Source organism: Sarcophilus harrisii, chromosome 4 (genome assembly GCF_902635505.1).
Source record: "Sarcophilus harrisii chromosome 4, mSarHar1.11, whole genome shotgun sequence".
Lineage (NCBI taxonomy): Eukaryota > Metazoa > Chordata > Mammalia > Dasyuromorphia > Dasyuridae > Sarcophilus > Sarcophilus harrisii.
This window is the reverse complement of record NC_045429.1, coordinates 302,445,481-302,471,348: the sequence shown is the minus strand read 5'-3', so window position 1 is coordinate 302,471,348 and position 25,868 is coordinate 302,445,481. Positions and strand designations below refer to the sequence as shown.

General features: G+C 36.1%; 1 protein-coding gene across 3 annotated transcripts in view; it reads left to right on the top strand.

Annotated features, from left to right (window-relative positions):
- Positions 1-3,203: 3,203 nt before the first annotated feature.
- Positions 3,204-25,868, top strand: part of USP36 (ubiquitin specific peptidase 36) — a 38,823-nt gene continuing 16,158 nt past the window's right edge. The window contains exons 1-15 of one of the 3 annotated variants that reach the window (XM_031965578.1): positions 3,204-3,309; positions 5,807-5,940; positions 7,065-7,326; positions 7,782-8,003; positions 9,765-9,875; positions 10,794-10,896; positions 14,511-14,578; positions 15,016-15,086; positions 16,325-16,407; positions 20,068-20,179; positions 21,023-21,163; positions 21,740-21,840; positions 22,807-22,948; positions 23,505-24,188; positions 25,190-25,320. In XM_031965578.1, the coding sequence (XP_031821438.1) occupies positions 7,074-7,326; positions 7,782-8,003; positions 9,765-9,875; positions 10,794-10,896; positions 14,511-14,578; positions 15,016-15,086; positions 16,325-16,407; positions 20,068-20,179; positions 21,023-21,163; positions 21,740-21,840; positions 22,807-22,948; positions 23,505-24,188; positions 25,190-25,320 (2,222 nt within the window). In that variant the 5' untranslated portion in view covers positions 3,204-3,309; positions 5,807-5,940; positions 7,065-7,073. Of the gene's footprint in view, positions 3,310-5,806; positions 5,941-7,064; positions 7,327-7,781; positions 8,004-9,764; positions 9,876-10,793; positions 10,897-14,211; positions 14,237-14,510; positions 14,579-15,015; positions 15,087-16,324; positions 16,408-20,067; positions 20,180-21,022; positions 21,164-21,739; positions 21,841-22,806; positions 22,949-23,504; positions 24,189-25,189; positions 25,321-25,868 lie in introns of those variants that run through there. The other 2 variants (XM_003768666.4, XM_023502668.2) reach the window with 2 other exon arrangements.

Here is a 25,868-nt window from a genome sequence, read left to right as displayed (position 1 = left end):
CTTCTTTCCTCCCTATTATACTTAATTCAAGGAATAGAGTATGTCATATAGATACATCTGCTTATCCTCACTTTAATCATTTTAGCATCACACAGCTTGAACTGGGTGGCTGAGAAATTTAACTGTACTATTTTTAAAGTTGCCCATGCTCTTTCCACTTACTCTACAAAGAGGACTGCAAAATCTCTTTGCTAAACAATTCCAGCATTGTCCAATAGCCATTATTAAAAAAAAAAAAAAAAAAAAAAAGAAACCCGTCCATTAATCTGAAAGATAATCCTTCATTTTACAATTTAGACAGCTCTTTCATATGTCAAAAAACATCACCAATAATTATAAATTTCATCATGGAATTTGGGCTTTTGCCACACAATTTAGGCTACATTGTAAGATCATTACAGTGACTCTTCTTTATGACAATTCTATAAAATACATACATAATTTCTCAATAAGAGATACCCTTTATGATAAAGTGGTGTTCCTCATATCTTCTTTTTAGGATAAAAAGCAAATTGTAAGAAATTCAGAGAATTGGAAAAATATCAGGGACCTTGAAGCCTGAAGAGCCAAGTGAATTTGAGGCAGTAAATGTACCTTCTTGACCCTAATATGTACAATGATGGGAGTCAAGGTCCCTTCCAACTCTAAAAAAATCCTCTGAGAACCCATGATAAATGATTTAGTGTGAGTCATCGTTTCATTCGTAGAGGAAACGCACGGAAAGGCAGATACTAGGGCTCTAGTATGGACTTCTGTACTAATTCATTGGTTTTTAAAAAGTAACTTAATAAAAAATGATATTTGATGCTTTAAAATATATAAATACATATATAAAGCATATGTGATATGTATAAGTACTATGTATGTACTTTATTTAAAGTATCTCATTTAAACCTTACAATTCTATGAGGAAGGTCCTACACATATGATGAGCATTTTACAGATGATAAAAATAAGACACAAGTTAACTAACTTGCCCTGAATCACACAATTAAAGGGTATGATAGAACTGGATTTAAATCTTTCAGTCCAGCTTTTGATTTCTTCATTTGTAAAAAAATAAGTGTGAGTATATGTTGGAAGAGAGCAGTGTTCTCTAAAGGTCTTTCTGGGTCTGACATTAATAATAAATGAAATAATGGTGATGTAACAGGATATATTTTTCTAAATGCACTTTCAAAACATTATTTAACATCTTAACTAAGACTTAATCATTCATCACTATACTGGAAGAGTCAATATCATCCTCTTGTCTCCTTTAAGCCCTGCCCAGAATCCAAATGATCAGGAATTGGAATTGAAATATGCACTGTCATTCCTTCTAAAACATCTGTGAATTCCTCCCCAAATTGCTGCTGTAGTTTTCCTTACAAAGTTCAGTCATATCATGGGAAATGCTGACCTTATATTCAAAGGTGCTAGATGAACCTTAATCTACTAAGCATCCTTACAGCCTGTCAGCCTGATACCAAGTGACTCAAGAATAAGCATATTCTTCTAATGACTGAAATGCTTTATTTGTAATGGACCATGTGACATAGTTAGCAGCCTAGCATCTATGAAATTAAGCCACAGTGGAAAGTTAAGTCAATGATTTTCTGCCTATTTCCTTCATGGTTGAAGTTGAGATGTTGCTACAGGAAGTATTTTAGCAGGATTTGGTGACCCTGATTTGGACAAAGTAAGCAGGTTGTGCTGGTGGTTTGCCAAAGTTCACAGGCTGCCCCAATAATATAAAAATGTAAAGAGTGATTTATGCAATTTGCCATGTTGCATAACAATAATAAGTAATCAATTAGTCTCTGAAACTGGAGGAAGTTCCTCATGAGAAATTTTTAATATTGATGAAATCCCAAGTCTTGTCCAAAAAAAGAAAATCCCTGATCATTTACATCTGTATATCACAAGTTTTACAAAGCACCTTCCATACATTATTTAATTTATCTCAAAACACCACCGGAGGTAGGTGCTGATCAGTACTAACACTATTATTTAACCACTTACTGGAAACTGAGTTTCAGATAGATATAAACAATTTCCCCAGGATCAGAGAGCTAGTAAAGAATTGAGCTCAGATGTATGTATATTTCTGGCATACTAAAGTGCTAATCTCAGAAGTTAGTGAAATACTGCTAAGGTCTTCAATTCTCCCTCCCCCCTCACTTGTCTTAAGTGAAAAGACGCCTAGGATTGGATGACTTTGGATACTGACATTTGAGAAGTGCAAGAGTCGAACATGGAGGTCCTCATCTAGTCAAAGAATTTCATAGTTAAGAAATCCTAGAGACATCTTGTACACCTCTTACCAGATGACTATCTTTCTTCATTCATCATTTTCTTGAAGACCATTAGGAAGGGCAAACGCATTAGCTATCATGGCGATCAATTCCAGTTTTAGATAGTTACAGTTGCTGACATCAAACTAAAAATTTTCCTGACATCAAATCAAAATCTGCCTCTTTGTAACTTCTACCCGTTGCAGATTGACCATCATGATTAAGTCACGATTGATTGATTGGGATGCTGGCTGGCTGCAGTGGGGAAAATACTAAATTAGAAAATAAGGCTCTTGCTTTCAAAGAGTCTATCATCTAGTTGTGGAGTCTCTGTGTCAATCCACAAAATCAGCCAAATTGTATGAAGCAACTACTGTGTACTAAGCAAGCACCGAGCTAAATGCCGGGGGTACAAAGACAGACCAGAGTTCTTTTTTAAGAGCTCACAGTCTAATTCGGGAGACAACATGGACACTTCAGTGGAGAGAATTAGCGGCACTAGCACCGAACTGAGTTTGCAAAGGCTTTTTGGAGAAGGGAGGATTTTAGTTAAGACAGGAAGAAGCCAAGATGAACAGCCAGCGAAAATGCCCAGAGCTGGAGGAAATCGGCGTCATTCTCTCGTAGAGGCGGCGGAGGAGAGCAGGGGAAAAGTGCACTGGGAGGTAGTTCCCGGGAAGGGAAGAAGTGCGGGACACTGGCGTCGCAATCACGTGCTCTGCGGCAAGGCGCAGGAAGGGGAGGGGGAAGAGGAGGAGGAGGACTGCTGTGACAAACACGGAGAACGGAAGCGTGAGCGGACTCGAGCCGCTCACCCAAACGCGGGAGGCTCCGCCTCTTAAAGGAAAACGTAACTCGCTCCGAAGCCGAGGAGAGCTCCAAGGACTGGGCGCTTTTAAGGCCTGATGCTGACACGTGTTTGAAGCGCCGCCGGAGCCCCGGATGGTGCGTGTGAGGGCCCACGAGCTAGTGGAGCGCGCCGCGCCGCTCCTGACAGACTGACAGACTCCCCCCTCCCCCTGAAGCCCCCTGGGTAGGTTGGGGCGCGGGGAGTTGGGGTAGAACGAGGACGGCGGTTGGCTGCGACGACCGAGGACAGTTGGGGGCCCGCAGCGACGGGAGGGGTCGTTGCTTTGCTGTAGGGCTGTGGCCGCGGAGGTTGGGGCCGGAGGTCGGGTCGGTGTAGCCTTAGTTCCTGCTCTGCGGGGGGGTGGCAGCAGTGGAGAGAGAGCGTTGCCTCAGCCACAGGGCCTGGGACCTCGCTTCTTCCCTAGGCCGGTAGAGCCGGCGCTGCGGCTGAGGTTGAGGTGGGCGCCGAGGATGCTGCGCTCGGTCCCCGTGAGGGCCGGCCGGGGGTGGGGGAGGGAAAGTGGAACAGGCCGTCCTCGCAGGTTCTCGGGGTACGTGGCGCACTCTTACCCACGGGGCCTCCAGGAACCAGCGTGGTCTGGAGTGCGGACGGGTCTCGGGTCCCGTGTGCCCCTTCCCCACCCCCAGGCCTTGTGCATGCGGGAAAGATTCAAGGATGGGCCAAATCGCCCGCGTGCTCCCGTGTTGGGGGAGGGGAGCTGCTTTTTCGTTCCGGACTTGGGGTTCCGTGAAAGACTTAACTGGATGCTCTGGTGAGGTCGGAGTTCTGCCAGTGAGCCTTTTGGAGCTCCCCTGCTTCTGGCAGGTCAGATAGATGCTGGGATTCTTACTATCCACCTACTTCCTTGGTACGCAGGCCTGCTTTCTAGACGTTTGCTTTCAGGACTGTTCTCTAGGAACCCCGGCCTGAAACTTCTCTTGTTCCCCAGATTCCTTTCATTCTCCAATCAAGCACTAAAATCGATTCTAGGGACGCTAAGGGGGTAGAGATCTTACCTTCCTTAGAATCAGAGACAGCAAGGAGGAAAGCCTATTTTTGGTACTTAAGATCCATACCTCTAGGAGCAACATTGATGGGAGCAAAGGCCAGAGCTTTAAAGGAAAAAGTTTTCAGTTTAGTGTGCATTTAGGAGGATACTCTAGAAATGTGAAAGGAAATCGTTCTTTTAAAAACTGCAAGTATTTTGAGAGAAGGAATACATTTTAAATGCTTATGATGTGTGCTAAGTACTTTTCCAAATCATTTCATTTGATTTAAGAAAATTATTTTTTTCTGGGAAAGTCACCTTTCTTTCATAGTAAACATTTATTTCTGATGTGTTTTTCCTAGTACATATTGCTTATAAGGGGCAGTTGTCAGCTATTTTTAGGATGAGGTAGATTTCTTCTACTTGTCAGCATGGCTTCCTAGAGCAGTGCCAGTTGTCAGACCAATATAAAATTAAGATCCAAGCAGCTTTATGGTGGATATGGAAATGTCTTAATTTGCCCTCCTTCCAGTATGGTGATTGGGTCTCTTTTGGAATGTAGTAGAATCTCATATTTCTCAAAGCTAGCCCTGGATAGGGTATGAGTTTTTTCTACATTGTTAATCCTCTCCTTGGAGTGCAAGTAGCAGGTGAGAATATTTGACACATGGCAGTTGGGAAGGACCCAGAAATGTCAGCCTTGAGCATATATTGAACTTCTCTGTCTACACTGAAGGACAATATAGTTTTGAAAAGAAAATTGTATGTTTAATTCGTGGTTCTTTGGAATATGCTAAGCTAAGCAATTTACCATTGGTTAAGCAGGATCACTGAATTTTTCCTCACTGAAATTTTAGGCTTTAGTAATAAATTGGCATTCCAGGATAACTTTATTTAAAATAAAACTCTTTAGTGTGTAGAACATTTTCATAAGTTTTTTAATGTGTGAAATTAGTGTATTTTTTTTAAAAAAGCAGTGCTGATTTGATTGCAGTCTGAAGAGGGTGGGTTATTTGTTCTTCAGTTACTAAAGTTTCTGTTATAGTTTGTGAACTAAATATTGAAGTTGGATAATTATTTCAGTTAAGATTATCAAATCCTACATTTAGAAAGGAAAAACATAGTTCTGTATCCTTGAGGTAATGGGTTCTCTGTGTTTATTTACTTGTTTTTATCTAAAACTCAAGTAACTCACCTCCCTGAATTAAGTGACTCAAATGAAATAATATAAAATGCTTTTCATATTTTAAAGCAACCACAGTAAATGCCAGTAGATAGTGTCCTCTGATATTCCTTGTATTTTTCAGATACTCATTAATTGAAAGAACATATATGTTACTCTGTATCTGTTCATTTTTAATCTTTTCAAGACGATAGATTCTGGCAAATGATCTTGCTATTATTTTTAGTATATTTTCTTTTGAGGCAAACTTTTTGGACAAAGGTTGATATGAATGAGGCACAAATTAATATCCAGTCCCCTTTGTGCTCACGTTTCATCTTCCTCAATTTCTAATATTTTTATTTTTATTTTTAGCTTCTATATACATAGTAAATGATCAGTACTTTTGTAGACTGCAACGGAAATTAACTGATAGAAAAGAATAGGAGTAATTGAAGTTTGATTAATAATTTTCTGAGGGTCTTAGTTTTTTATATTGTGGATTCTGATGGTTGATAATGTTTTGGCAGTTTTGCTGACTTAAAAGGAAAAAGAAGAGGAGCTTTCTAATTCAAGGGCAGAGGATTTGGCTAGTTGAAGTAGTCTTCCTTCATAATCTGATCAGGTGCTACTGCAGCAGCTGGTCTAAATAATGATATCTCAGGTGAGCCTGTAAAGGTGTCTCTACATTCTGTTACTGCTTCAACTTTTTTGCATGTTAACCTGCACTTTTCTAGTGCTTTTGAAGACTTTCCCATAGAACCAGTATCTTGTTTAATAAATTCAGAGAGCTGACTTAATAAGTTTTTAAAAATATATGTAAATATAATCGCACACAAACACATAGATATTATGTCTATATAGGGTGTTCCAAAAGTCATAGTATGGTTTCATGTTAGTAAAACTCCACATTCTTTTAAGCCAATATAGGAAAGGAAATCCATGTAAAAATAGATCATCCATATTGCTATAGTCTAGCTTGACCTTGAAGTAGCATCAAAATGGAGAGTATTTAGTTGGTGTTTATAATATCAAGCTACATTCCTGTGCTCAAAGGAATTTCTTAGTATAGATTTTCCTCATTAGTTTTTTATAAATGTAAATTCAAGTTTTTGAATCCCACCTAGCTAGTATGGTCTACTTTAAGTGACATTTACTTAATAGTTGGTAAATTCAGTTGTTCCCTTGACTAGTATAAGAAAAGAGAAAGAGGAGGGAAAAAAATAGTATCATGAATGTAACATTTGTAGAATTTATCTCCTCATGGGTATCTGAATTGGTTTTATAAGTAACTATTTGACAAGGAGATTTTGGGATAGATTTGTTTAAATGTAGTCATTTTGTTTTATCCCAGTTGCCAATCCTATTTTAATTCCTTCCTTACTCCCACTCTTTTTTTTTTTTTTGGAGGGATAGTGGTAATTAACTTTTTAAACAGATTGGTACCTTTCCGTTTCAAATTGACCAATTTCTACCCAGAGATCACTAATCTTGTGCTCCTTATGGTTAGCTTCTCTATATTTCTGAAAAAAAATTGTAAGATTATAAAATATTCATTTTGAAATCTGTCCTCATTGGGTTATTTATTTTCCTTACCAGTTATTACTATGGTTTGTATTTCTTTTGTGAGGCTGATAATTGATGCTCCTAAGTGGCTTAGGCAAATAATTCCTTAATGAATTGTAATGATCTGTAATGATCTTTGAGATGAGTTTAAGGGGAAAAGTTTAATGAAAGTTTTCCAGACATAATTTATTTATTACTCTGTTTCTCCCTCTTTACTTTCAGTGATGCACCATGCCAATTGTTGATAAGTTAAAGGAAGCTTTGAAACCTGGTCGGAAGGATTCAACAGATGATGGCGATCTGGGGAAGCTTTTGGCTTCTTCTGCAAAAAAAGTCCTTCTACAGAAGATAGAGTTTGAGCCTGCAAGCAAGAGTTTCTCTTACCAGTTGGAGTCCCTAAAGAGCAAATATGTGCTGTTGAATCCCAAAACAGAGGGTTCTAGTCGCCACAGAAATTGTGAGGAGACACAGATCAGGAGACAGGGTAAGTAGTAAATTTGGAAACAGTATAGTTCAGAGAATGATGGATTTGAATAAGGTCTCTACCCGTGTTCAGTAGAAATAATTTTATAGTATTTGTTGTAGGGGAAAAAGAAGAGATAGTTAGGTTTCTCAGAATCCCTACATTGCAGGTAGGTTGTTTCCTTTCTTGTTAATCCCTTTCCTCCCTCTCTCCCTTCTTACCTTCCTCTTACCTTTCCTCCCTCCTTCCTCCCTACCTCCCTTCCTTCCTTCCTTTCTCTCTTCTTTCTTTCTCTTTCCTTTCTTTCTCTTCTTTCTCTCCTTTCTTTGCTTTCTTTCTCTCCTTTCTTTCTTTCTTTTTTTCTTTCCTTCCTTCTTTCTTTCATAGTCTAGACAAGAAGCTTCATTTCAGAAGATTTTCTTGTGACTCTATATATGTATATCACTTATTTTCTCTTCTTACCTTTGCTTTTTCAGGCAGTGATCATGGGTTTGAAAACTGTAGCGATGGCATTCCTGCCCCACAGAAAGTTCTCTTCCCTATGGATAGGTTATCTTTGAAATGGGAGCGAATTTACCGAGTTGGAGCAGGTCTCCATAATCTAGGTAACACCTGCTTCTTGAACTCCACCATACAGTGTTTGACCTACACACCCCCTCTAGCCAACTACTTGCTGTCCAAGGAACACACTCGGAACTGTGAGTATTATTTTGTGACATAAAAACAACTTTTTCTTTATTTGATTATGTAGCTACATCAAGGTCATATTTCTGCAATTATGTGTTGGGTTTTTTGTTTTGTTTTGTTTTTTGTAATGTGGCAATCATCCATTTGGCCAGAATCAGTATTTAGATCAATCAGACTATGTCCAGAAAATACTTTCTTTGCATATTCAGTTACTAGACTGTACATCTGAAAATCAACATTCAGAAAATGATTAAGAGGATTAGCTCATACAGCATTTTATGGTAAATTGAGGTGTTTGAGGTTTTTTTTTTTTCCCCACTTGGAAGTCAGTAATTGAGGAAAAGGGTTGTGCTTTTTTTTTTTTTTTAATTGACCTCTTTAAGTTTGTGCTCTGTTTATAGAATTTTGAAATTGATTTGAAATTTGAAATTGATCTAAGTAGGCTAAAAGTGTTGAGGGCCAACTTTGAAATCTTTATTGCGGAGCTTATGTTCTGTGTTTTGTGGACCAGAGTTAGTTGAATGGATGAATAGATTGCTGCATTGCATTTGGAGCTTTAAGATCTCAATATATCTGTAACTACCTGTAGTAATAAGGAGATTACTGAACATATCAGGCAAGATAATACTACATGAAGTTCTTTCAGTATGAATAGTAATCACTGTCATGATCTGTTATAACACATTAATCACATAAGAGATGGAGGACAAATACCCTAAATAAAATAAAGTATTTGTTAATAAAAAAACATTTGGCCTTATTTATGTAATAAAATACCAAATTTCTCTCCCTTTAGCCCCTCCGCTACCATTAAGAAAGGCAGATAATAAGGTACCCGTTATATAAGTCAAGACATATAAATCATATTTCTATATTAACCATGTTGCAAAAAAAGAAAAAGAAAGGCAAGGAAAAAAGTGAAAAACAATATACCCAAATCTGCACTGAGTTCATTAGTTCTCTCTTTGCAGGTAGATAAGATTTTTCATCATGAGTATTTTAGAAGTGTAAAATTTGCAGTGGCAGTGGAAAATTTAATTTTGGAATTGCAAGATTTAATAGCTAAATCTTTCCACAGTTGAAATTCTTTACAATATTGCTGTTCCTGTATACAGTGTTCTTATGGTTTTGATTAGTTTATTTGCATTAGTTCATATAAGTCTAATCAAGTTTTTCTGAAACCATTACCCTAGTCATTTTTTATAGGAAAATAATATTCCATCATGATCATATACCACAACCTTTTCACCATTCTCCAGTTGATAAGTATCCACTCAGTTTCCAATTCTTTACTCTCTTTGGAATATAAAACTAGTAGTTGTACTGCTGGATCAAAGAGGATGCGCAGTTTTATAGTTCTTTGGATATAATTCCAAATTGTTCTCTACAGTGGTTGGACTCTACAATTTAGTTCACTATTCCACCATTAGTACATTAGTATGCCTACTTTTTCACATCCTTTCCAGTAGACAACAAATATTTTTTCTAAGTTTCACCTTGAAAATAACTTTATAAACTCATTAAACTAAAAGAATCAGCATTTGATACAAATAAGAATCTTTAAAAAAAAAATGCTACAGTGTAAGAGTACTAGAATCAAGATTTTCATTAGCTCTAACATATATTTAGCATAACTAGCCTTCTTTTCCTGGTGATCATTAATTCTAACCTCATAGTTGTCTTAATTCTCAATGTTCTTGCCTTTTGCCATTTGTCTCATAAATTCTGTTAGAGATTAGTCAGCAATCTCATTTTCTCTTTGCTATCTGCAGGTCACCAAGGAGGTTTTTGTATGCTCTGTGTTATGCAGAATCACATGATTCAAGCCTTTGCGAATAGTGGTAATGCTATCAAGCCAGTCTCCTTTATCCGAGACTTGAAAAGTAAGAATCAAATAATATCAAATATTTAGATGTAATTGTTATACTGGATACTGTAGGGAATATGCAAGATATATATATATATATATATATATATATATATGAAATAGGAACTATCCTGAGGAAACTTATGTTTTTGTAGGAGCAAGACTTGTTCATGTCAATTAGAAAATGGCATACAATCATATAAAAATGCTAAATTTGTGAAAGGCAGTAAATTGCAACAGTTTTAGAGATAGAAGAGGCTATTAGAGGCTTAGCGTCTTTGGGAAAAACTTAGTCATATAATATTTGAATTAGAAGGTTCCTGAGAGATTATTTAGTCTAGCTTCCTTATTTTATCGATGAGGAAACTGAGACCTAGAAGGGCAAAATTACTTTCTCAAGGTCATAGTTGTTGTTAAGTATCAGGGTTAGATCTGAAACTTAGATCTCCTGATGTCTCTCTAGTCTGTTCTTTTTATTATATCATGCTGACTTCTCTTTTAATGGGGACAGAAACATAAAGGCATGGGGGATTCCTATAGGTGTAAACCCACATTCCAATCATTAGCTATGGCCATTTATCATTACTGCATACTAAGTGACCCTCTACCTCTGCCAACAGCAGTAGATAGGTTGGTTTTTAGAACAATTTGCAATGCCATAGAAAAAAAGGCTTTTTTTTTTTTTTTTTGAAGATTAAGTCAATGGATTAAATATTCTTAGTTCCTATTTAGTTCTTAAGATAGCTTGTGTTTTTCTGAGGTATTAAGAATTAACCCTTATTGAGGTTTTGTACTTTTGAGTTATTAAGGAATTTGAGAGAAACAGGGAATAGGACAGTTTGAAAAATAAAATTTCTATCTGCTATCTAATTAACTGTTTTTTTTTGTTTTTTTTTTTTTTTTTTTTCCCCTTTCCCTCTGTCTCCCTTTATAGAAATTGCTCGGCACTTCCGCTTTGGAAACCAGGAAGATGCACATGAATTTCTTCGGTACATTATTGATGCTATGCAAAAGGCCTGCTTGAATGGCTATACAAAGTATGTACTTTAGTTGAGAATCTAGAACCTCATTTCGTTCTACTTCAGCCACAAATAGAGATGCATACACATTAGAATTTACCAATACTTAGAAGAGTTCCATTTCCTGAATTAACATCTCTCTCTGCAGCCATAACTTCTTATCATTCTATCTCTCCTTAGGATTCATTCTTCCTAAACATGTTCTTTTCCACCCCTACCTAGTCTTCTATTACTTTCCTCTTCCCCATAATTTTTTCTTAGACTACTTCCCTTGGTTTGACTCTACTTTTCTCTCCAATATTAACCCTGTAGGTAGCCACAATTTAGCCTAAATTGGCTATTTTACACTATTGTCTACTTCCAGTCCCTTATTCTCTTATCCTATTGCTGCTTATCTCTTGTTAAATCTTAGCTCTCTGTTTATACTTACATATTGCTGCATGGAACTGCAAGTTACACAGTTGTGCTAACTACGTATTTATAAATTCATATTCAACTTCGACTGGATCCTCACTGCAGCAAGGTATTCATATTTTTTCTTCCTTAATTGATTCCCTTTCTTACTCCCCACAAAAGTTTTTCTAAACCTCTCATCAAACTTCCCATATTTCTCCCATCCCCTGCTATCTCAGAAAGGAACTAGCCTCTTACTTTATTGAGAAAATTAAGGCCATTCAACATTAGCTCTTTCTTTTCCTTTTCTCTTCAGCTAAAACCCCTTGATGTCATTTCCTATTTTCTCTTTTCTCTCGATTTTTAACAGTATGGTGAGCCTTCTCATTATCAAGGCAAACTCTTCCATATATACTCTTTTTTTTTTTTTTTATAAGGTTTTTTATTTTTTAAAACATGCGTGGACAATTCTTCAACATTAGCCTTTGCAAAACCTTGTGTTCCATTTTTCTCCCCCTTCCCCTATGCCCTCTAGGGGAGGGCATATCCCTCCAATCCAATATGTGAAGCATGGTAAAATATATGTTAAATCCAATATCCATATATGTACTCTTGATGCTGTCCCCTCACATCTTCCTCCAGCAAATTGTAACTTTACCACCTCCTTCTCTGTAATCTTTAATTTTTCCCTCTCTGCTGGTTCTTTCTATATTGCCTTCATATATAGCTGTCTTCTTCCTTTAAAATAAACTTTTTTAGTGGACCCCTACCATCCCCACTATTTCTCCTGTCTTTCTTAGCCAAAGTCCTAGAAAAAATTACATTCTAATGTATCTACTTCCTCTCCTCTCAAACTCGGCCCTTTTCAATCTGACTTTCAACCATATTGCTCAACTGAAATTGTTCCTCCTAATGATCTATTTAATTGCTAATTCTAATGTCATTTATTCAGTTATTCAGGATTGTAGACAGTATTAGTAGTAGACAGTAGAGTAGACAGTATTCTATTGTCTACACTCCTTCCCTCTGAAGCTACTATGTATTTAGCTACTTTAAAATTTAATCTATTTAATTATTTTTATATTTATTCTGTACATACTTATATCTTTGTCTTCCCCATTAGTACAGTATCTGGCACAAAGTAATAGCTACTTAGCAAGTAGATTATTATTGATTGACTACTTTTAAATATAAATTGGTGTTATTCAGAAAAATGTTTTTGCAGTCAGCATCTTTATTATTATATGTTTTAGTCATTTTATTACATTCAGTCTGTTACTATAGACTTCAGTCATTTTATATTTCTCACATGGTTTGAAGCCTGAATCCAGAAGATCTGCAAAATACTACAAAGAAAGACACATCTTTAGCTCTGCTGGGGCAACCATTGTTCAATACTTACCTTGTAGAGCCAAAGAATTAAGGAAATTGTTATTCATGGAGTTTCCAAGATGAAGGAAATTTATCTCTGAAGCCTGATTCAGAGAAAAATCTTTAACACATGATACTATTTTGAAATCTGGATTTACCAACTATATTTCCTACCCAGTTTTCTACTTGTCAGTGATTCATTGTTTTGAGCCTCTTCTAATTGTTTTATAATTAATAAGACTCTTGAGTTCCCACTACACTTGTTATAGGGGAAAAACTATGAAAAGGCTTATGTGAAAGAACTTCATATCTATGGAAAATTGGGGTCAGAAACCTGATGTTCAAATGGTATAACTTTGTTCTTAGATGATATAACTTGTTCATTTTTACTTAAATACTTCTAGCAATGTAAAATTAATAATTATGATTTCTGTGCCATATGGGTCATGTGTGCAAAAAAAAAAAAAGGAAAAATTTTATTTAAAAGCATAATCCTGGGGATACACAGATATTTTTGGTTAACAAATTAGTTATCTTTTCTAGGGTGAATTTAGAGAGGGACTAAGTTAAAGGCCTTAAGAGTATCATACCCTGTTAGGATTCTTATAAAGTGCCAAGTCGGTTGTCTAGTTTTAGCATCATGCTTAGCAGTTCTCTAGTTCAGAGTTCACACCTTTGGTCACACTTTTAAGAGAGCATATAAGAGGAGGAGGAGCCCACTGGAGGAATCACAGCTCCCACAAGCCAACTAGAGGCTTTTTTGGGAGATTCACAAGTCAGGATTCGGAAAGAGAGCTAGAGGCTGAAGCTGGAAGAGCCAAAAGACTAGCAGCAAGAGCTCTTGGAACCAAGGAGAGAGATAGGCCTCTAAGAAAGCTAACAGGGCTATTTTGGAAGAGACAATAAAAGATCTGAACTTTTAACAGCTGGCTGCATTTGGGATGATTATTACATGGAACCAAAACTAAGTCTGCCTCCAGAAGTCCCCCAAGAAATCTGCTCGCAGAGAACATTATATTTTAGAAAAGAGAACATTACACCACCCTAATAACAGTCAAGTACATTATATTCAATCAATAGACATTTATTAAATATCTATTATGTGTCAGGCACTATGCTAAACACTGAATAGATATGAAAATGTGAGTAAAGACACTGAATAAAGGAGATAACAATCAAATGGGGAGACGAAACAAAAAGAAACTGGAAAACTTATATGTTCATATGTAAGAGAGTACAGCATAGGGAATAGGAAGCTAGCGCTGAATTGGAAAAAATAGAAGTCAAGTTTTACCTCTCAGATGCATTAACTTGCTGATTCTGTACAAGTCAATTAACCTTTCAGTACCCTGAACATTTCTCATTTTTAAAGTTGTAAAATAGTTGCTGATATGCATTGATCAAGTTTTCCTCATTGAGAGTTTTTTGAACCAAAAAAATCACAAATTGAGCATTTGCTATACCCCCCCCCCAAAAAAAAAATCACAAATCCAGTTTAAAATAAAAAGTCCCTAAATATCTTAAATATTTGTGACAACAAAATCCAATTGTTTTTTTTTTTTTGTGAAGGTAATCTGAGCAATAACTGGAAAGTGTAAGTATCAAGTAGAAATAAATTTCACATTATACTACTGCATGAAAAGCAATGTTTTAGGAGTTAGAATGTTTTACTTTAATGAAGTGAGATGACCTGGTTTGTCATACATTGTCTCCTCGAATCTGAATATTTTAAAAGATGTAAGTTGGTTTACCTCCAATGCAAATTCTAGCTATTTTGTAGAAGTTAGATGTTATCTAGTTAAATACTGAGCTTGAGATTTCCTATCATCAATAGGTCATATCATATTCCATTGATACTTCTTTTACAGATTAGATCGTCAGACACAGGCAACTACTTTGGTCCATCAGATTTTTGGAGGTTATCTCAGATCTCGTGGTAAGTATTCATTCTTGTTGGAAGTTGGAGTGGTAACCAAAATAAACCAGAGGATTCCTAGTGTTTCTTCTCATTTCTTAAGACAATATAAATCATCAAACCTTAGCTGGAGGACAATGGATCCCCAGATTGTTTTGTTTATCAACAATATAGAAAGCTATTGGTTATTTGAGAGAGAAATTCCATTATCCTCCTAAGACATTCTGTTGAGCTGGGTTGCTTTTGGTTGGTTCCCTCTTTTTGTCTTTGAATTCTATAAGTTCCAAAACCTAGTATTATCATAATGTCCTGCTAATATTATCATAGAGTTTTGAAAGATTAAAAAAAAAACTTGAAGCATCATAAACCTTGGGGAAAAATGAGAAAGAATCTGCAGCAGTTACAGTTAGCTACATTGCTACTTGACTAATTACTCTGTGCTCTTTGTTTTATTACAGTTAAATGTTCAGTATGTAAGAGCGTCTCTGATACCTATGACCCCTATTTGGATGTTGCACTGGAGATCAGGGTACAAAATTATAATTTTGTCACTTATTTGACTGGGTTGGCAAAGGGAATTTTAACTTAAAAAAAAAAAAAAGAACTAGATGGGAAGTAAGAAATGTTTTGCTTTGGTGGGCATGTTTATTGACAGCTTTTCACAAATATTTTGGAAATAATAAGTTTTTCTTTTAAGAAGAACATTCTTTTCTGTATTCACAACTTTTGTGTTGTAGAAGAGCCATTAACTAATTTTCAGTAATTTAGAGTAAACCTGAAGCGTTTAAGAGGAAAAATACTTGGTAGTACTCTTGATAGTCCCATTAGCTAACTTGTGTGTCCCATTAGCTTGTGTGTGTGTGTGTGTGAAGTCTTTAGAGTTGTGTGACAGTGGGAACCTGAAATGATTAAGGAAAAAAAGGTTTTTATGTCTGAGCTTACATTTATTAAACAGTGAATGCAGTTGTATAACGAACTAGGACCAGGCTTTCCTCTTCTTGCCACTGGACTCAAATATAGGAGGAAACCTATTTCTTGATACATTAAAAAACAATCAAATAGGATAAAAACCAGGATACAAAATTAGGTAATTTGCTTTTTCATTGAAGGAAAGAGTAGGGACTTTTCAAATTGGGAGGGAAACAGCAAACAGGTGCAATTCTCTAAAATCAGAAAAAGAGGTTTCACTCTACCATCCTCTCTCCCCCTATCTCAAAGGAATATGGAAGCAGTAACTGATTGACTTAATACAGAGCTGGTTTTCAGATGAAACATATGAGTTGTTGAGATTTGAGCACAAGTCCTTGCATTAATATCGAGATCTGATTGATTTTCTGGTTGGCATAATCTAGATCCTTGTTTAAGCATACTCTTTGTTAAACATCTCTAAGTAAGAGGTAGAGATGGCTTAGAGCAACCCAGCCAAACAGGGATAGGTGCAAAAGTTTTCTCCCAATTCCCATAATCAAATAGTTTTCTCAGAAGACAGATTTTGGCCTACACACAATAGAAAGGGAACCGAGTTAGATCCAAAATTGAGCCACAAGGTGGAGTGAGTGTGATTCACTACATTCCCATAATTCCTTCAGTTCACAAAATAGATAGCATTATAGATCTGTTGTCTCTTCATTTGACCTTGTTAGACTGGAATTTCAAAACTCATTCTCATATAGCATGAATGTTTGCTTAACTCAAAATAAAAAAAAGTTTTTATATATGTTTCATTTTCTTTCTTCTGCTATCTTACCTTGAATTTGTCTCTTACAGCAAGCTGCAAATATTGTACGCGCCTTGGAGCTATTTGTAAAACCAGATGTCTTGAGTGGAGAAAATGCTTACATGTGTGCAAAGTAAATCAACTTTTGTTTCTTTCTCTGGAGTATTTTTAGATTTTGTCATCTCTCCTGGACATTTTTTATTGCTGTAATATTCTTTAAATACTGCTTGCCAAGATAGCTTTCCTCACCAAGATCACTTATTTTCCTATGAAGGATATATACTATCCTTTTCTCCCTCCTTGTTGGATATGTAGATAATTATAAACGTTTTTATAGGTAGAAAAATAGTCATATAGACTAGTGATAATTGGTTTTCTCTTGGTTATTATCTTTTTTCAGTTTCAAAATGCCCAATATTTTTTCTATTTCTTTGGTGTCATTCCCAACTTCACATGCCAGTTTATAGTCTTAGAAAATTACGAAGAATACTGAGAGTTTTATTGATTTTTCTCAGAGCTTGCTGGCTTTGAGACTTGCTCTCCATTATGTCAGGCTGCACAGAAGGGAGTAGGTAGAGGGAGGTAAATAAGGATTTTACCTTTCAGTTCTAAATATCAGGGGAATGGAAGAATGGGAGTTCATCAGTTTTGGATTGTTAAGAAAGATAATTTAGGGTTCTGGAATGATTGGTCATGATTTCTTACAGAGAGGTGGAGGAGAAAAGTAGGAAATACTTATCTCCTGAGCTTAATTCTTGACTTCTTGACCTCTAGGCTACAGTGGAAGCTAAGTGTCAACCCTCCCACCCTCCCCAAGGAACTGCTATGTCTCCCAAAGACTTCTGGGGCCAGATATAAACTCCAATGTTTGTTACTTAAAGCTGTTTGTAAACTGGGCCCCTTCTTAATTTCCTGCACATTCTATGATTCAGCTATGATGACCTGCTTATAGTTCTTATATATACAAACTCCAATGTTTGTTACTTAAGGCTGTTTGTAAACTGGGCCCCTTCTTAATTTCCTGCACATTCTATGATTCAGCTATGATGACCTGCTTATAGTTCTTTAAACAGCACTCCATCTCTTATTCCTGAAGCTGTGTCCCCTCATTTCTACCTTTTATTTTCCCTGGTTTCTTTCAAAAGTCCCCTCTTATCCCACCTTTTTCAGGGGGCCTTTCCCAATCTTGCCACCCCTCCCTACCACCACTACAACCCTTCCCCATTTGTGTCTCTCACTTTCCCCTCTCATTTCTCATTTCATTTGCTCTTTATCTTAATATATATAGCTGTTTATGTATTATCTACCTTATCAGATTATTTGCCCTTTGAAAAGCAAGGTATGTATTTTTCCCATTCTTTGTGTTCCCAGTACTTACTTAGCATGGCATCTTTTATACATAAAGTGCTTAATAAATCTTTTGTCAACTGAATAACCCTATACAGATCATGTTAGCTATGGTATCCCAGCTTCCAGCTCATTATCCTCTTTTTCTTAAGGACTCACTATCTTGTTTTCCTTCTTAACTCCTGCATTTATATGAAGAGACTGTAATATTTATATGTTCCCTTAAACTCCCTAAATTAATATTTCAATCTTCCCATTCCATAATTTAGTTTAGTAGGTAATTTTATTGATTAAAAACTTTTTTCTGTAGCTGATAATAATCTATCCTTCCATCTTTCCCCAAACCTTACCCCTGAGGACCTCTCTGAGCCTTCTACTCCTTAATACTTTCTTAGGCCATTACTCCTACTATGATTTTGCTTTTCTTTTTTATTCTCTATAGTTAACCAGTTGGACTCCAGACTTTTTTTTTTTTTTTTTTTTTTTTTTTAACTAAAATTGCTTGCTTGCTAGTTTTTCCTCTTGTCAAATCCGAACCCTATATTCTATTTCTGGGCTGTTGTCTAAAACTGGAAGAAGTTATGAACTTTTGCCAACTATACTATACATTTACATTAAGTGAGACCTCACTGTAACAGGAGAATTTTTATATTTCTGTGCAGTTTATTCCATAACTTAATATCCTAAATTCTAAATCTCTCCTTAAGCCTTCCTTTTTGAACCTTACCTTTCAACCCCTACCTCATCTTCTTGCATGAAGACGTAACCCTCAATTATTATCCATAAACTTTCTTCTTCTCTTTATCTACAATTCCTTTATTATCACTCATCTTCTCTCATCTCTAGTCTTCTTGCCAAGACCAACCTATCTATGTGTGCCCTTGCTTCCATCCCATCCTGTCGTCTTTAGCAGATTGCCTCCCCACTCATCATTTCCCTGTCTTCTGATTCCTTCTCTACTGCCTTGTAACAGATCAAGTCATCCCCATGGGTGGGGGTAAGGAGGAATCCTTTAGAATCTGCTGATTTAATCTTCATCTTCTTGACCTGTTTTATATTTGATATTGACCATCTTTCCATTCTGGGTGTGTTCTAGGTGACCTCATTAGTTTCCATGGGTTTAATTATCACTTCTATGTGGATGACTCATAGATTTACATTTTGATTTATAAATTGAACTCCATGCTCTTCCTCTTTGCTTCAGTAATGCATCACCAGCTACTTAATTGGACATTGCAAACTGTATGTTAATAACTCAAACTTTACATAGCCAAACTAATCTCATCCATCCAGATTCACCCTTCTTCCAAACTTCTTGTTTCCCAGAATCATAATGGAGTTGTTCTCTATTTTTCATTCTCACTCATCCCTTATATACCATCAATTACCAAATCCTACTTTTTCTATCTTTGCCACATGGCTTATATTTCACTTTCTGTTTTTACTCATACTGCTACTACCTCAATTCAAGAATTCATTGTCTCTTGCCAAGGCACTTACAATGGTATCCCAATTGGTTTCCTTGCCTTAAGTCCATCTTGTCCACTTCAGTTCATCTTCTGCACTGCTGTTCATCTAAAGAAAAAGTGATTTTCTTTAACATGTATCAGATCCCATAACTTTCTTAATTAGTAAACTTAAATGGAATAGGAGCAGCCAGGTGTTGCAGTGGATAAAGTGCCTGCCTTGGAGTCAGAAACACTCCTCTTCCTGAGTTTAAATTTGACATGAGACAATTACTACTAGCCTTGTAATCTAAAGCAAGTCACTTAATTCTGTTTGTCTTAGTTTCCTCATCTGTAAAGTGAGCTGAAGAAAGAAATGGCAACTCCTGTATCTATACCAAGAAAACCTTAAATAGGATTACAGAAAGTCATGCATGACTGAAAAATGACTGAACAACAACAGACTTAAATGTCTCCCTGTTGCCTCTGATCAAAAATATAAATCCCTTTATTTGGCTTTTAAAGACCTTTACAACCTGGTCCAAATGTCCTTCCTGTTATGTTACATATTATATGTTACTTCCTTTCCCATACTCTTTACAAGCTCACTTCTTTGGTAGTGAGATAGGGGACTGTGAATATGAAATGTTGCATATATACTATCAGATGTTTTGCTTAATTTTTTCTTTGTTACAAAGAATAAAATGGAGTTAGATGGAGGAGCTATGTATCTATAAATGACAGTGATACATAAATAGCAATAATAAAACTTTATAAGTGTGAAGGGTTAAACTCCATAGTTTGCACTATTTAATAAATAGCATCCAGTTCTTTATGTGATGATCAACTGTCCAAAAGCAAAGGATGAGTTTGTGATGATTTATTCTTTGTTAGAAAAACATTTTATATGCTCTTGTGCATCACTCCCAAATCATATAGATGAGAGAATAATTCTTCCTAAAGTATAAGCTACTATAGTTTTTAATCTGTTTTCCCTATAGATGCAAGAAAAAAGTGCCAGCCAGTAAGCGCTTCACAATTCATAGGACATCCAATGTCTTAACTCTTTCCCTAAAGCGCTTTGCAAATTTCAGTGGGGGTAAGATCACCAAGGTGAGTTTCCTATCAAGAATTATTCAGTAAACACTAGAGCTTTGGAAGCTCTTCTAGGTACCAGCCAGATATTATGATTTTAAATATGTAGTAAAATTATCTTTTTGTAATTATTAAGTTCCAGGTTGTATAGCTAGCTAATTCAGTAGAGGGAGTGCTGGCCCTGGAATTAGACTCCTCTTCCTGAGTTCAAATCTGATCTCAGACATTAACTGTCTGATCCTGAGCAAGTTACTTTAACCTTGTTTTCTCATCTGTAAAATGAATGGAAGAAGGAAATGGCTGATCATTTCAGTACTTTTGACAAGAAAACACCAAATGGCTTTGACTGAACAAAAGCAAATTAATCTGGTTTCCAAATGAAAATGACTGAAGTTTTGAATTATTTTTATATTTTTGTGTTTTAAAATTAAGTTTAAAAATCAGTATGTTTCATGTATTTAGAGAATATTCTAAGAAAAATTGTCAATTTTTATTGGTCTCCATTTTTCACCTCATTCTGCAGAAAAAAGATTTTTGTGGAATGACCTTAGTCCTGATCCATTCTATTAAAGTAGTATTTATTGGAGGAAGTAGGTATGTTCATCCATATATTTTATTTTAAATAGATCACATTAGTTATTGTCTCATTCATCTTTACAATGTGTTTATGGAATAGTAGAAGGAAAAAATGTATTCCCGTTTTATTTATGAGAAAAGAAGTGATGAGAACTGTTCCTTTATAACAGGACCAGAAATTACTATTTGAGTTGTTATCCAAAAAACACTTTTGTTATGACAGGGATGAAACAAAATTGACCTTTTATCTTGACATGAATTTTAAATTGTTTTCTTTTATAATAGGATGTAGGATATCCAGAATTTCTCAATATACGACCATACATGTCACAAAGTAATGGTGACCCTATCATGTATGGATTATATGCTGTACTTGTCCATTCAGGTTATAGCTGCCATGCTGGACATTATTACTGTTATGTGAAGGTAAGTATCTTTTTTTTTTTCTTTTTTTTTTTAGGTTTAGTCAGTTTAGTTGGTAATAGATTCTTGATAAATCTTGATTTTTTTTTTTTTTTTTTTTTTTTTTTTAGTGCAAGGGTACCCTTGCTTTAGAATCTTGTCTTAGAGAAAATAGGGCATCTTTCTAGCAGATCCAGAATCCCACTTAGAACATAAGGGAAGCAAGAATCTCTAAAAAAAAAAAAAAAAAATTATTAACACCTATACTATTATGAAATGTGGAGAAAGAATGGGGAAGTAGTTGTTATAATTGCTTGGGCTATAAATGGCTTTGCCTGATAAATCTACAGAAGAATCTTAGCTAAAGGAATGCATTTACTTGTGGTAAAAGGTCTATACCTTTCATATCAGCCTTTCATATCTGTCAAACTTTTTAGGAGTTACCATTTGAGGCCTGCCTCTTTAAATTATTAATATATTCTGAGCACTTAAGTTATATAACATTAGAAATTACAAATAGTAGTTTTTTTACTTAGAACAGAAAAGGGAATCTTCACACCTTCAGTGATCTTTTCCTCTTTTTTTAATTCATTCCTTTAGGCTAGCAATGGGCAGTGGTACCAAATGAATGATTCTTTGGTCCATTCTAGTAATATCAAAGTAGTCCTCAACCAGCAAGCTTATGTTTTGTTCTATCTCAGGTAAGTCCTTTGATGTCTGCCTTTAGAACTTTCGTTTAAGTCTGTCTAGATCCTTTAATTGGAAATTAATTAGAAATTCTCAGAGGAAGGCAGATGTTTTAACAAAAAATTTCATTTGTAATCTCCAAAAGCCTGCAATTTCAAACAGACCTCAGGAGTCCTAACATAGCTAGATTCCAGACGTGGAACATCTGGGTGCCAGTTTAGTGGAGTGTTAGTTTTAGTTTGGCTTAGAACTTCAAGGGCCATTTCCAAATGTATGTACCTGAAAACTTGTCTTCTAGGAATATCCACTGAAGTTAAGACTATATCAGAATATACCCTTTCAAAAATAAGCTAGCTCGTTTCTGAGCTTAAACAAAAACAACACCTACATTAAAGAATATGAGTGTTTGCTCTATGGCATTTTAATCTTTGAATTCTGAAATAACCCAGCTTCTTTTGTACTTCCTATCTTTAAGGGTTTTGGTGCCCTTAAGTATCTTGCCAGAGAAGTACACAGCTAAAAAAATTGGTGGTGATTTGAAATGCTTAGCATCTAAACTTAGGATGCAAGAGGAGTTATATCATGTGGGTTTTCTTACCCCATAGATGGTTACCAGTAAGTCTCTGGAACCCAGGATCAGCAATCAATCAGTTGCTACCAAGTTAAAATGAGGCATTATAGAATTATGTTAACAATCTTGGAACTTACCCAGTCAGAAAGCTATCACTTGAAAAGGGTCTTTATGCTCTGTGTTCAGTTAGACTCATATATTTGAAAATGAACAAAGTCACATTGGTTTATAGGATGAGATAAGATTTATCTAGTGATTCTTTTCTCTTTGTCAGGCATTTAGCAACCTTAAGGTTCCCTCTGCTGTAACTCTATTTCTTGCCATGGTCCTTTTGCTTATTTGTCATCTATTGTCATCTGTTTTGTTTACTGTCTTTTCAACTTTATTACTAGCTTCTTTTTCTTCCCAGAATTCCAGGTTCTAAGAAAAGTCCTGAGGGTCCCATTGCAAAAACTGCCTCTGTCCTTCCTAGCCGAGCAAACAGTGTGGTTCCTGAACACATCAAGAAAAATATTAGTAATGGTGTTGTCTCCTCACCACTAATTGGAAAGGTAAGTAATTTGTAAAACATTAAGATACTTCCTTACAAAGAACAAGGAGTAATCTGTATCAGTGTTTGTATAAATAAGTGTCAAGTCATTATTTGGGAAAAAGAAATCTATTACAGATGATTATGATCTGGCCATTTCTGTGCTATTGGGAACTTAGTGGAGAGTAAAATAACTTTCAAGAAACTTGTAAGCTTCTACTCTGTTCTTGTATGGGATGGCAATATAAGTTGAATAAGGGAAGGAGTAAAAAGTGAATGTTAAGTAAGCCAAAAAACTGCACAGTAGGCTTTGTTGCTTCTGTCTCCAGAGAAGGTCAGTCCATAAGTTTGAAAAATATATTAGCTCATCTCTTTTGGAGACAAAAAGATAATGAAATGGAATCAGTCTTCTTTACATTATTTGGCTATATATGGAAAATTTCTTTGTTAAAATTTTCTACAATAAGAAAAACTTTTTTTTAGTGTGATAGTGTTTGCCTTACTTAGTGTCTTGCTTGTTGATCCTTTTGTTTACTTCAGAGTCCTTAAACTGTGCCTTCTTCTTGGATTTCCTTTAGAAATTGGACTTGGTATCAATGAAAAAACAGCATACAGCAGAAGAAAATGGTGTCCCAGTTTCCAGAAATAGCTTTATGATAGGGTCTAAATCACAGAATGGAAATGTTCAACTAAAGCTGCCCTTGGGGTCCCTGTCCCCAAAACTTTCAGCAAAGCCCATTCATGGACCCGTCATACTGGATAAACTGGGGAAAAAAGTCAAGAAGCCTCTCTCCCTGCAACACCTTTCTCCATCACTAAAAGTATCTCACGGGTTAAATGGCACCAGCAGCTTAAGTAGCACTAAACTTGAGAGCCGTAGACAAGGCTCATGGGAGAACAAGAATGCTATGCTAGCTACCTCACCTAAGCTCCTGCCTGAAGTGACTGTCAATGGCCATGGGCCAAAGGGTAATGGTGAGTGTTCAGATCCCAAGAGGAAGGATTCCATCAGTTCCAGCCCTGAGTATTCTGCCAGTAGTGAGACAGCCAGGGGGCCCGAGACCCCGAAGAATGGAGTTGGCTGTTTCTATACTTCTCAGGAAACAGACTATTCTGCTGGTGAGCGTACCAAAGAGCCACCTGGTGGAGAGGATTCTAAGATGGTGAAGTTAAAGTCCCCTGTTCTGACCAATACTGCCACTGAGCCTACAAGCATCATGTCCCCCCCACCAGCCAAAAAACTGGCCCTTTCTTCCAAGAAGGTGGGTATGTGAGGTCTCATCCCCTGCATGTGATCCATGGGGCTAGAGAGGCAGGTTTGATTTGCTTTTCCACCTTAGAATTTTAGAGTGACTGTGCGTGAGAAGAGAAACTATTAAGTGTTTGGTCCTCAATTTAGAAAAATTAATTTTATTTTTGTTCTCCTTAGCAATATTTTGAACTACAATTGTAGTAGCAGGGGATGGGAACAGTAGAGATCACAGATTTTAAGGAAGCCTTCAGCTTCTCTCTTATATTAGCTTATAGATATTTAATGTTCTAATTTTTTTTGGCTGATCGGTATGGCACTGAACAAATACACTAATTTAGATAGAATTGATATTTTCATTATATTAGCTCTACCCTTGACAATTGATATTTTTCCATTTGTTTAGATCTGAATTTATTTGTATGGAAAATGCTTTGTAATTGTGTTTGTATAGTTCTTGGGTTTGTTTGATACATATTGTTAATGAAGGTAAAATTCATCCCGAGAATTCTATGAAAAGAGAAAGTAACTGTCCCCTTATGGAATGATAGATGGATGCATAAGCTAAACCCCAATTTCTTACTCCTAAAACTTAGGGTGAATATCAATAGAAATCAGTTAGGGTTTTTTGCTCAAATAGGTGTCCTTGCCTCTGAATTCAGAGGGTTGGGTATAGTGGAGTTTGACAGGGAAATAGCAGCATGGAAAATGGCAGCAATCTCCTTCATGGGGCATAAGGAAAGAATGAGAAGATAGTGACAGTTATGCTGAGATTTCTGTTGAAATTTCCTTCTTTTTTTCCTTTTTGTTTCTAACCAAAAACACTTCTGATTCTTCTTCTATCATTTCCCACCCTTTACCTTCTTTGTTTGTTTTTTATTTTCTCTTCCTGCCCATCCCAACCTTTCCTCTTTCTGGGCTCTTCTTTCCCCTCATTTTTATTTTATTTTTTCCTCTTCACTCACGGAAACCTTTTTTAGACCACCAAGTTTTTATTTATGTCGATAACTACAGGCCAGCACCCTACGGAGGGCGACCGGCAATGACCTCCATTCACCTCCCCATTCATCATTCGCTGACCACACCTACCCCACGAAAATCACCCACCCTGCCTCCGCCTCTTCTTGGCCTGTCAGTAAAATCAGGTAAGTTGTACAACACAGAACTCTAGTTATATAGGGTTGGCGTCTATTCTAATCTGGGCTAAAGGAAACTACATTTTTAGTCCTATGAAGGATGTTGTATTATTAGATATTGAAGTGAGAATGATTAATGACCAAACAAGGGATGATAAAAATGACAGTAATACATGTTCCTCATTGTTTCTTTTTTTTACCTATTAGAAATTTGAGAGAGGATCCTTCCTTGGTAAAAGAAAAGCTGAATTTCCACAGCTTGTTATCATCGTTCTTATTTTTCTGAGACTGTGTTCCATATGATATATGATAGTAGACATAAATATATGTTCTCCGAACTATATACTAAGACTTATCCGAGTAATCTTGTTACACCTTGAAAAAGGAAAAGAAGATCCAAAATAAAGGTGATGTAAAAACAAAAAATAGCAATAAGAATGAGGGCCTCATTTCAAAAACTGTTTCCACCCTTCCTAGCCAAACAATGTAGTTCCAGAGCATTTCAAGAAAAATATTGAAATTGGTGCTGTCCCCTCTCCACTAATTGGAAAGGTACG